General features: G+C 48.5%; 3 protein-coding genes across 3 annotated transcripts in view; 2 read left to right on the plus strand and 1 right to left on the minus strand.

Annotated features, from left to right (window-relative positions):
• LOC116825936 (butyrophilin subfamily 1 member A1-like) overlaps window positions 1-10548 on the plus strand; it is a 93829-nt gene that overhangs the window by 67129 nt on the left and 16152 nt on the right.
• The window catches only part of LOC116830654 (E3 ubiquitin-protein ligase TRIM17-like), a 241167-nt gene continuing 235349 nt past the window's right edge, over window positions 4731-10548 (minus strand). The window contains exon 5 of the transcript XR_012656910.1: window positions 4731-4814. The gene's annotated coding sequence lies outside the window, so the exon portion shown is untranslated. The remainder of the gene's footprint in view (window positions 4815-10548) is intronic.
• LOC116825941 (butyrophilin subfamily 1 member A1-like) overlaps window positions 5697-10548 on the plus strand; it is a 20531-nt gene continuing 15679 nt past the window's right edge. Inside the window, exons 1-3 of the mRNA XM_032782369.2 lie at window positions 5697-5779; window positions 8059-8175; window positions 10169-10516. Of these exons, the coding sequence (XP_032638260.1) occupies window positions 8076-8175; window positions 10169-10516 (448 nt within the window). The 5' untranslated portion in view covers window positions 5697-5779; window positions 8059-8075. The remainder of the gene's footprint in view (window positions 5780-8058; window positions 8176-10168; window positions 10517-10548) is intronic.

Here is a 10548-nt window from a genome sequence, read left to right on the forward strand (position 1 = left end):
GGTCCCACTGAGGACTGCGATGAGCAGTTCCAGGGGTAGAGGAGTGTGCGGCTTCACCCTGGAGGAGAGGTGGTGACCTTGAGAAGGGTTGGCACACTAGGAGTTCTTCCTGGGTGAAGATCCCAGGTATGAAGCCATTTGCCCTGCCTATGGCTCAGGTCACTGTGCAGATCCAGGAGAGGTCAAGCTGGCTGGTCGTTGGGGTTCTCCAAGATATCAGCTGTGATGTCCTATTGGGGGATGACTGTGTCTCTTTGGGACAGGATCCAGACCTGCTCCTGTAATGGCTGAGGATTTGAATTTGAATCCAGAGAACTAATTGGCTGAGACTGAAATTGTCAGTGAAAATTCAAATGACCTGGCTGGCAGGAGGGAGGGGCTGCTGGGCTCAGGATACCTGCCTCCCTGTAACCAGACCCCTAGGACTGAGTGTGTTGAAGAGATGCTCCCCACCTCCCTGCACACCGGAGATGGGGCTTACATTGGCTCTGATGTTGTGACCAGAGCAGAGAGCTCACTGCCTGCTGTCACTGAGACAGCAAGGGCAGCGCTGAGCATGGGGGGAGCGGGGAGCTGAGACCCCAGCTGAGTAGGGGGAGGACACACAGGCAGGGCAGGACAGCTGTCAACCAGGTTTGCCTGGTCTAATCGTGCTGCTGAGAGGTGATCCCATGGCAGGGAGGGAGCTACCAGGGACAGGGCTCAGCGGGGCTGTGACCTCAGGCCCAGCCAGAGAGAGGGAACAGGTCCCACTCCTCTCCCCAGCAGCTGAATCCCAGACCAAGCTGCAGAAGGATCCCTCCTTGGAGAAGCTGAGGGAACTTGCTGGCCACGGCCCTGCAAACCCCTTTGGGGAAGGCTGCAGGGACAGAGTCCTGTGGGAGAAGGGATTCCTGTATCAGGAATGGGCTCCCCAAGGGGAAGTAGAACAGTGGGGAATTGAGAGGCAGCTGGTGGTCCCCCAGAAGTACCACCGCAGGCTATTGTACCTGGCTCATGATGTCCCTCTCTCAGGACATCAGGGAATCCAGTGCCCCAGGCAGCAGCTGCTGCAGAACGTTTACTGGCCTGGAGTCTGTGATGCCGTCCAACAGTACTGCAGGTCCTGTGACTCCTGCCAGAGGGTGAGGAAGTCCTGGGATAAGGGTGAAGCTCCCTTGAGACCCCTGCCCATCAAAGATGGACTTTTCCAGAATGTGACTATGGACATAGTGGAGCTCCTCAGCAAAGCGACCTGGTTGGGGAAGTGATGGTTTTCGTGACCCACTACCCAGGGGCGGTGGATCTGTCCTCCACCGAGGCAGACATCATGGCAGACGTGCTGCTGACCATCTTCAGCAGAGTGGGGGTCCCCAGCGAGGTCCTTACGGACCAGGCATTCAATGTCATGTCAGCCCTGCTCCAGGGCTTGTGGGAGAAATGTGGGGTCTGGCCCATCGGGTCTCTGCATATCCCCCTCAGCCCAAGAGGCTGGTGAAGAGATTTTGTGGGATCCTGAGGATGATGCTGAGGACTTTTATGAATCAGCATCCGCAGGACTGGGACAAGTACCTGCCCCACTTGTGGTATGAAAAAGTGCCCCAGGAATCCACAGGGTTCTTCCCTTTTGAGCTGCTGTATGGGAGGAGAGTGAGGAGACCCCTGGACCGGGCAAGGGAGGACTGGGAAGAGAAGGGGGGAGACTCCCGGGGTGGATCTCTTCCCTGAGGTGGGAGCCAATCCTCCCATCAGGTGTCCCCTGTTGAGAATCACTGGGAAAACAGCCCAGAACCTGGAGAGAGAGGTCAAGAACATGCTGGTTTTAGAGGTGATCCAGCTGTTCAACAACCCATGAGCCTCACCTGTGGGGCTGGACCCCAAGAAAGATGGGTCACTCTGATTCTGTGTGGGCTATTGGAAACTTAATGCCATCACCGTGTCCGATGCCTACCCCATGCCTAGGCCTGGTGCGATTCTAAACAAACTGTTTGGGGGGGGGGTGCGGGATGGGGGGGAGCTCATTACCTCTCTACTATGTATCTCACCAAGGGCGACTGGCAGGTGCCTTTGGATCCAGATGCCAGGTTGAAATCTGCCTTCACCACCCCTTTGATGCTCTTTGAGTGTCTGGTCCTGATTTTCGACCTCAAGGGGACATCAGCCACCTCCCAGCGCCGGGTGCATTGGTTACTGAGGGAGATGGGAACTTGGCCTTGCCATACATTGATGACTCCTGTGTCTTTAACCAGACCTGGGAGGAACACGTGTCCCAGATGAAGAGGGTGCTGGGCTGCCTCAAGGAGGCAGGACTGATGGTAAAAGCTGGAAAGTGTAAGGTGGGGATGACAAAGGTGTTGTACCTGGGCCACAAGGTGGGTAGCGACTGCCCAAGTCCAGAGGTGGAGATGATCAGACATTAGCCCGTTCCCCAGACCAAGAAACAGGTCCAGGCCTTTATCGGGGTGACGGGGTACTACCAGAGGTTTGTACCCCACTGTCGCTCCCTAGCTGCCCCCATCGCTGAGCTATGTGAGGAGGTGGTCTGGACTGAGCAGTGCCAGAGGGCTCTCTGTATACTTCAGGAGGCTCTAATCCAGGTCCCGGTAAATCTGGTAAACTCAGACTTTGCCAAGCCCTTTACAGTGTTCACCGACGCCTCAGACGCAGGGCTGGGCACAGTGCTGATGCAAGACGATGCAAATGGGGAGAGACACCTCATTGGGTACCTCAGCAAGAAGCTGATGCCCCAGGAGCAGAACTATGTGGCCTCAGAGAAGAAATGCCTGGCCATGGTGCAGGCTCTTAAAAAGCTGCAGCTGTATCTATTTGGGCAGAGCTTTGCTGTGTATATTGATCACTCTCCTCTGTCGTGGCTGCACCAAATGAAAGGGGCTGATGCCAAGCTGCTGGAGCCAGAGACACCTGTTCAGAGGGTGGCCAAGGTCAAGATGGAGGCTCTTAACCAAGAGAACCCGAATCACAGCCCTCCAGCCTGGAGCGCTGGGAGAAGACCTGATCTAAGTTTGAACCCCAGGGGTTTTGGGGTGGCAAAAGGGCATGGGCTGTATAAACCTTCCCACATGCGGCCTGCAAGTGCCATCAAGCACACTCGACCTACAAGAGAGCATGAAACTGGAAGGGCCTGGTGTAACTCCCACCAAGGAATGGGAGAGCACCAGAGCTGCCCCCCCTCAGTCCCCTGCCCAGAGGCCCAGCAAGTCTGTCAGCAGCCCTGGTGTCAGGCAACTTGTGATGCCATTAACCTGTAATTAAAGTCCAAAGTTGTTATCCATTAGAGTGAACAGCAACTCAGTATCTTGTACTCCCAGACAGCTTGCTTGATGGGAACCACCGTGTGAGCTCTGTGAGCCCAGGACAGATGGGAAACATGACAAACTGAATGTAAGCAGAGTCAGGATGAGCGCTACCCTGGCATCTGGTGGTGAATTGTAGAGAGTGTGGAAAGAATTTTAAGAATTTACATTGGCATCCACCCTCCACTTAGCATAACCCCACAGCAGCTTGGGACGGTGATTTTAACAGCTCTGGGATCCCCAATTTCTTTGTTATTGGGGTAGGAGGAAAAAAAAATTTGTCACCCTGATTGTGTGAATGGGGAGCTGTGGGACTGCTTTGTGACAGAAATGACTCAACCTCAGTTGGGTGGTACTTGCTAAACATGGGACATGGGTTCTAAAACACCATGGATTGAGAGAAGTTGGGGGTTAGTGTGTGTGTACCTAATGGTATGGGTGCCTTTTGAGGGTCTAGAATACAAATTGCACATTGTTCTCTCTTCAGTGTTAAAGAGTAGAGCTAATTTTTGGTTCTATTAGGAGTCTATCTAGAGACTGCTGAGCTGAATTCATGTTTGGCCAATGGTGTACCAGCACTAGGGCTCTTCTACTAAGAGCTGAAATCACTGAAAGAGCTGAATTGAGATCACAGAGTGCTGTGTTAACTAGTGGGGGAGCCTGAAAACCTATGGTTAAGCAGCTGGCAGAGCAGATCAGTTTACAGCATGTTGGAGCAGCCTATAGAACAGTGAGTGGAGTGAAGCGGTTTGCAGGGACAGCTGGAGGAGTGGCACAGCTGGTTGTGAAGGCTGCAGCAGAACTCCACGAAGAGGTGGATCAGTTGGCCCTGGCCCATGTAAGGTGCCCCTTAACACCCTGTGTGGACTCCCCCCCCTTTCCACCCAGGCTGAGGGGCACTGACCAGAGACTTTTGGGTTGTTGGACTTTGGGGTGATTGGACTGAAGACCCTAAGGGGAAAAGGACATTGCAAACGTACCTGGGGGTGGGGGTTTTTTGTTTATGGTTTGTGTTATAATCCTGTTTGTGGTGTTTCTCCACTGGGATGCCGCATTGTTTCCTTCCTTTATTAAAAAGATTTTGCTACACTCAGACTCCGTGCTTGCTAGAGGGGAAGTATTGCCTCCTAGAGGTGCCCGGGGGGGTGTGGTATGTAAGTGTCCCAGGTAACTGGGTGGGGGCTCGAGCAGGTTATGCATTGTGTTACTGAAATGGAACCCTTGGATACTGAACCCAGCCCTTGTTGCTGCCAATTCAGAGGGGCAGAAGGGTTACACTGATCTGTCCCTTCCTCCCCACAGACTCTCTGGCCACCCCAACAGCCCAGCCTCCCCGATCCCCCACCTCCCAGCAACATCTCCCCGAGGTGAATCCCTCACAGCCCAGCACACAGCCCCAACAGTCAAATCTCTCAGGATTGGCAGGCAGATCTTGCTGTGTGTCTCTTCGTCTCACACGTTTCCGATCCTCAGACAGGACGAGTAGGGGATGAGCTGTGTCTGGATCCAGAGTCACATTCACTGGGGAGAGAGAATCAGAGCGTTAGGGGCAGAGCTCAGCCCTGAGGGAGGCTCGGACCATTTCTCACACTCCCCAGCAGCCCTGACCTGGCTGGGACAGGCCTGGATCCCAGGGAGCTGCCTCTGTCCTAGGCACCTGAGATTGAGCAGGGGTGTCACTGCAGTTCTTCAGTCGCTGTAATGGGAGCCACTTCATTAGTTTTTCATGTGCTTGCTGAGGCTTCAGCTCCCTGCTCCCTCTGCTGGTGCTGCTCCATTCCCAGCATCAGACACAGCCAGGAAGGTTTTAGTGAGAAGGGAGCAGAGGAGGCAGGTACCAGCTTTGAACCCCAGAGGGAAGCTCCCTCCCCTAAATGCAGCCTCCACTCCCCGGCCAGAGTAGGAAGAGCCAGTTAAGAAAAGAGAGAAGGAAATGTCATTCGGGAGGGTAGCCCCATCCCCAGCGCAGAGAGAAGGGAGGAGCTGGCAGCCTCACAGGGAGAGCATCGCCCCACTCCGGGAAGCAGGGAGCAGCTCCAGTGGGGGAGCCCAGCCCCGCCCAGAGGACTGGCAGGATGTTGGAGAAGCGCGATGTGGAAGCCCGAAGTTCCCCGCCCCCCCGAGCACCGCACTGCGCCGCCCAAGTCCCTGCCCCACGAGCACCGCACTGCACCGCCCAAGTCCCCGCCCCCTGAGCTTCGCACCGCCTAAGTCCCCGCCCCTCCCAAGCACCGCACTGCACCGCCCAAGTCCCCCACCCCCCCGAGTGTCGCGTCGCCCAAGACCCTACCCCCCAGCACGGCCTCCCCCCAGCCGAACCAAAACAAAAACAAAAACAAACCCGGAGCGCCGCCCTGTCCCGAGGTGCCGCCCCTGGTGGGCCGGTGTCTGGATCCGGCCCTGGGACTATCTGGGCAAAGCATGAGGATTTCAGAAGCACAGACCGCACCTTAAACACCAGGAAACGTCTCAGAAGGATTGATCAGGTAGGTGAACTCTGGCTGCTTGACTTTGTAATATTCAGGGCTTTTTCCTGGACAGATTGTTATTAACACAAAGATTTGATAAGTCCATGGGAATTTGTTTTGCTCTTTATGGAAACAGTATCTCATATGTGCATTCAAAATACAAACCCTCAAACTGCATTTCAGATCAGTTTCCTGGCACTGCTGGATTTTTACAGTGCATTCAAGAGGTAATTTGTTTCCTCTGTTACTGTGTTTCACTCAAGAACCCTGGTCCCAATCCAGTTTGTAGTGATGTTAAAGGGAGATTTGTAACAAAGGAACTTCCTGTATTTACAATATAGGAAGAAACAGAGCTGCAAACTCAACTGCAATCAGTATGGTTTCCTGGCCTACCTGTTGTCAGACGCTGGGACTGAGTCCTTTTGCTTCTGCTACTTTAAAGGAAAAAAGGTTCAGTTTTGTCCAGAATCAATGGAAACAAATTACAGCCTTTATTGATTTTGAGCTCAGTGGGAATTAAGCATGTGCCTAAAATGAAGCACCCTTTGAAATGTATTGCTGAATATTTTGGTGTTGATCTTCTGTTTGCATGTCAAGTGACCCACAACAAGCACTGAGTGATCAGTTTGTACACACTGCATTGTTATCCTGTGATAAATTAATGTTGCCTCCTATCTTTGTGGCCACAGAGCTGTAGAAGGGTGGCCAGTAGGGGTGATTTTTATGGTCCTGGGTTTAGGGAAGATTTGATGGCATAATGGCAAGACAGGCCCATGTAACAAAGTGTGAGACAGGTTATTCCCTGTGTGAAAAGCCATCAGTGGGGAGAATTCAGGAGGGTAACTCTGGAGATGATTAAAAAAAGGGAATTATTTTTCATCAAAAAAACTGCCTGATTTTTGTTTGTTTGATTTGAAATGTTTATAGATTTTTCCTTTTTATAAAAAACCAACAGCTTGACGTCATTTGGAAAAAATGGACACACTTTAATTTTGGGGGAGTGGGTTTTGGGACTTTCCCATTTTCTGCCTTTCATTATGATGATGATGATGATGATTATTATTTATTAATTAATAATTCTTTCTTTAAGAAATGATGCAGAAGAAACATAATAGCAATAATAAAGATAAATCTTTTCATTCCTTTTAATTTGAACTTTGTCATTTGAAATTTACTTGAAATAAAATTCATTTTGAAATATTTATTTTTAAATTAAATCCCAAAAAGCGTTTGTGGTTATTTCTGCATTGTTCTGAAGGCCATTTTTTTTCATTTATTGTATAATGACATATATTGAACTATTCAAGTGGTATCAAATCTCTCCTAATTTTATCATGAGTCTTGAAATATTTGATATTTTCCTTAAAACCTCACCTGTTCTTGTCCTGTGATTATGGGAGAATTTCAGTTTTAATTTTTAAAGAAAGTTTCTAGCCCTTGTGATTGCGGAAAAAAACTTGAGAATATGACCTGAGTGTGACCTAAAATCTCAGATACCAAAAGGCAACTTTAAAAAAGTTCCCACGTGTATTTTTTTGTCTGTGTGCAAGAATAGAGCTCCATGAATGAGGGGATCTCCTACATGAGCAGAGATCTGGATTTTGTTACATGTTTTGTACAGTGCCTCCGTCAATGGGGTCCTGATCAGTGACTGGTGCCTACATGCTATGGCAATAAAAAGAAAATACCATAACATGTTCTGTTGCTATCTATTTCCCACCTGCTGTGTTTTATGTACAGCATATTCAGGTTTACCTATTACATTGGCTTATTATTTCCCATGATGGGAAGGAGGGGGGGAGGGGTTATGAGATTGTTGTGAAGAGAAAATTCTAAAGCTGTCACTTTAATTAGAAAAAGGAAATCTCCCAGCACGTGTGATTTTTAGGGTCAGATTATTAAAACTCTCAATATTGGTCTAACCTTGCTGCCCCTGTTAGTCATTTCAAGTTTTCCCGTTGACTTCAGTGGAGTACAATTAGGCCAGTGCTCAGTGATTTTCAAAATCCTGCCCTTAATTCTCATCTCTCTTTTTTTTTTTTTTGGAGGGGGGGTACATGGGACATTAATCTCAATTTACACTGATCTGCTCTTTTTTGTGCAGACTATGAGACGACTGCTGTCACTGCATAATATGCAGATGAGTTCCCATAACAACGCATTTATCCCTATTTTTATTTAATGGGTGCTTTGCAATCTTCTGTTCCTCAAACTCTAATATCTCACATGTCCTAATCACTGCAGCCTACTCATGAAGTTATACTGTTGTTGTGTTTTCTTTACTCTTCCTGTTGTAGATGACGTTTCAGTGAAGATGACGGTTCTCTCGTTCTGCCACAGCTCTGGATTCGGCTCCTCTCTGTCTGGTTTTATTATTTATTTTATAACTGTTTATGTTCACAAGTTGGAACCAGGTAGGAATCCTCACGGCCTCTGCTGCTTCCTAGAGGTTTTTGTTTAGCCCCAGACCTGCAGTCCCTTACAAATGGGCTGAACTTTATGCACTGTGAGCAGTCCTAGTGAAGTCAATGGAAGTAATCCCAGTGTGTAAATGTAAGCACAGAGCAGGAACAGGGCCTTACTTCTTGTTTTTTAGCTGTGTTTCTGTTGGTGCTGGACTATTTGATCTGACCTGGGGATAATTCGCAGTCTGTTTGTTCATACATGTATTTTGTAAAGATTGCCAAGAAGGCCCAGCTCATTGATGGACACTCTTCTACTGCGGAGTAATACAAACCTAAAGCATTAAAATGATTAGGTTTTATATTGATAAAAAGAGCCCATCACTCTCTCTTTAGTTGCAAACACAAAGGTGAATGGACCAATAGCAGTTTGGTTGGTTTTGTTTGGTTTGTTTTAAAAACACCTTTCTGCCTCCCTAAGGCTTCAGGACTAATAACACCCCAACACACCTTATCTCAATTACATCCTCCTCCAACCATTCCCTTCCTGACAGAGAATGGACTCTAAATGTATCAGCCCAATGGGATGTTACAGAGCTGAAGGTCCTTCACTGAAAGCTTCCCACCACCATCCTTCTCCCACTAAAACCAGCGGGACTGTAAGACTGAGCATCCCAGCTGCTCTCCGCCACCATTGTAGCACATGAGGAGAGAGGTGGTAGCCTGGTACTAAACCATTTAGTGCTTCATGTGTCAAAAACCAGACACCTTGAATTGCACCAGAAATATACTGAGAGGCAGAGCAGATCCCAGCGCTAGGGTCACAGATTTCTGTTTGAAGAACACAGATAACAAAACAGGAGGTGACAGCCTGCAAGAGCTGCCAACTAGTCCTCAGTGATAATGGGATTCCCACACTGCAAACCTGAGCACCGAAAGCTGGCAAGGCCCTGAGGTGCTGATCCAAATCCCATTGAAATCACTGGGATTCTTTCCATTGACGTCAGCAGGATTGGGATCAGGTCCCCAGCCACTTTCTTTCCCTAGTTTACCAGGCCTAATCCTACTCTCTATGCAGAGCATGGCACTGCCAGGGGCAGCAGAACTGAGGGGGCAGATATAAAATATTTTTTCTCTTTGAATTACTTTTCTTTTGTGTCCTGGTCAGGGCCAGATTTGGGGACAGGTGACTGCCTGGGGAGCTGGGCTTCGGGCTGCCAGGCTAAGGGTGCTGTTTTTGTTGACAGCAATCAAAGAGAAAATAGAATGTCTGAAGTAAAATGCCCCTAAATCTGGCCCTATTAACATTCTAAGTCTGCCACATACTGTAACATTATTTAATACTTGTCCACCCAGTGTTGATGCATAGTTCAGTTTCTTGATGTTAGTACTTTTCGGTTATTCTTAAAACTAAAAAGTTTCTAAAAGTTTTACAGATTCTAGCATGCAAATTTATCATCTTGTGAGACAGAGATAAATTGTGCATTAAAGTCATGAAATGAGCTACAAATGTGGTAAAAGAATAAGGTATTCAAAGATTTAACAAACGGGGGGGCTGGGGTGCCAAAGGTGTTTCTTTCCTGGGGCATGATTTGATGTAGGGCCAGCCCTGGTCCTCGTACCTTTAACAACACAGTGCACGCTGATTAGACCTGAGCATGCTGTCACTGACCTTGTCAATGATCATATTTTGTTATCCCGCTACCCAGGATGAGCACTGAGAATATGTCCACATTTATTTATCTATATATGTGAATAACAGCTGCACATTTTTTTCTTTTGAAAAATCCATATGTAAATCCATAACACAGAGTGTTCATTCACAGAGCATTTCTCCCTGGTGTTCTAGTGATCAGTACTTGGTGCTGTCAGCCTTTGAATCTATGAAATAGCTCCATGAAATATAAAATACATAAAACTGGACCTGTCTTATGTGTACCACTGAGTAAATGTATATGATCTTCTCTCTGAGTTTATTTTCTTTGTCTCCTGGTACATTCCACAGCACAATTTAAAGTGGTTGGACCTGACCACCCTGTCACTGCCATTGTGGGTGAAGAGATTGTGTTACCCTGTCACCTATCCCCTAGGATGAGTGCTGAGAAGATGGAGATGACGTGGTTCCGGTCCCAGATCTCCCCATTTGTTCATCACTATAGTGATGGAAAGGACCAGTATGGGCTGCAGATGCCAGAATTTCAGGGGAGGACAGAGCTTTTGAAAGATGGTCTGCTTAATGGGAGTGTTGCCTTGAGAATTCTCAGTATCAGACCCTCTGATGAAGGACAGTACCACTGTTTAGTTCTAGATGGTATCTTTTATGAAGAAGCACTACTGGATCTAAAGGTGGCAGGTCAGTATCTTGTGTCTGTATTTCTCTCTGGG

The sequence above is a fragment of the Chelonoidis abingdonii genome, chromosome 12 (genome assembly GCF_003597395.2).
Source record: "Chelonoidis abingdonii isolate Lonesome George chromosome 12, CheloAbing_2.0, whole genome shotgun sequence".
In the NCBI taxonomy this organism is placed as follows: Eukaryota; Metazoa; Chordata; order Testudines; family Testudinidae; genus Chelonoidis; species Chelonoidis abingdonii.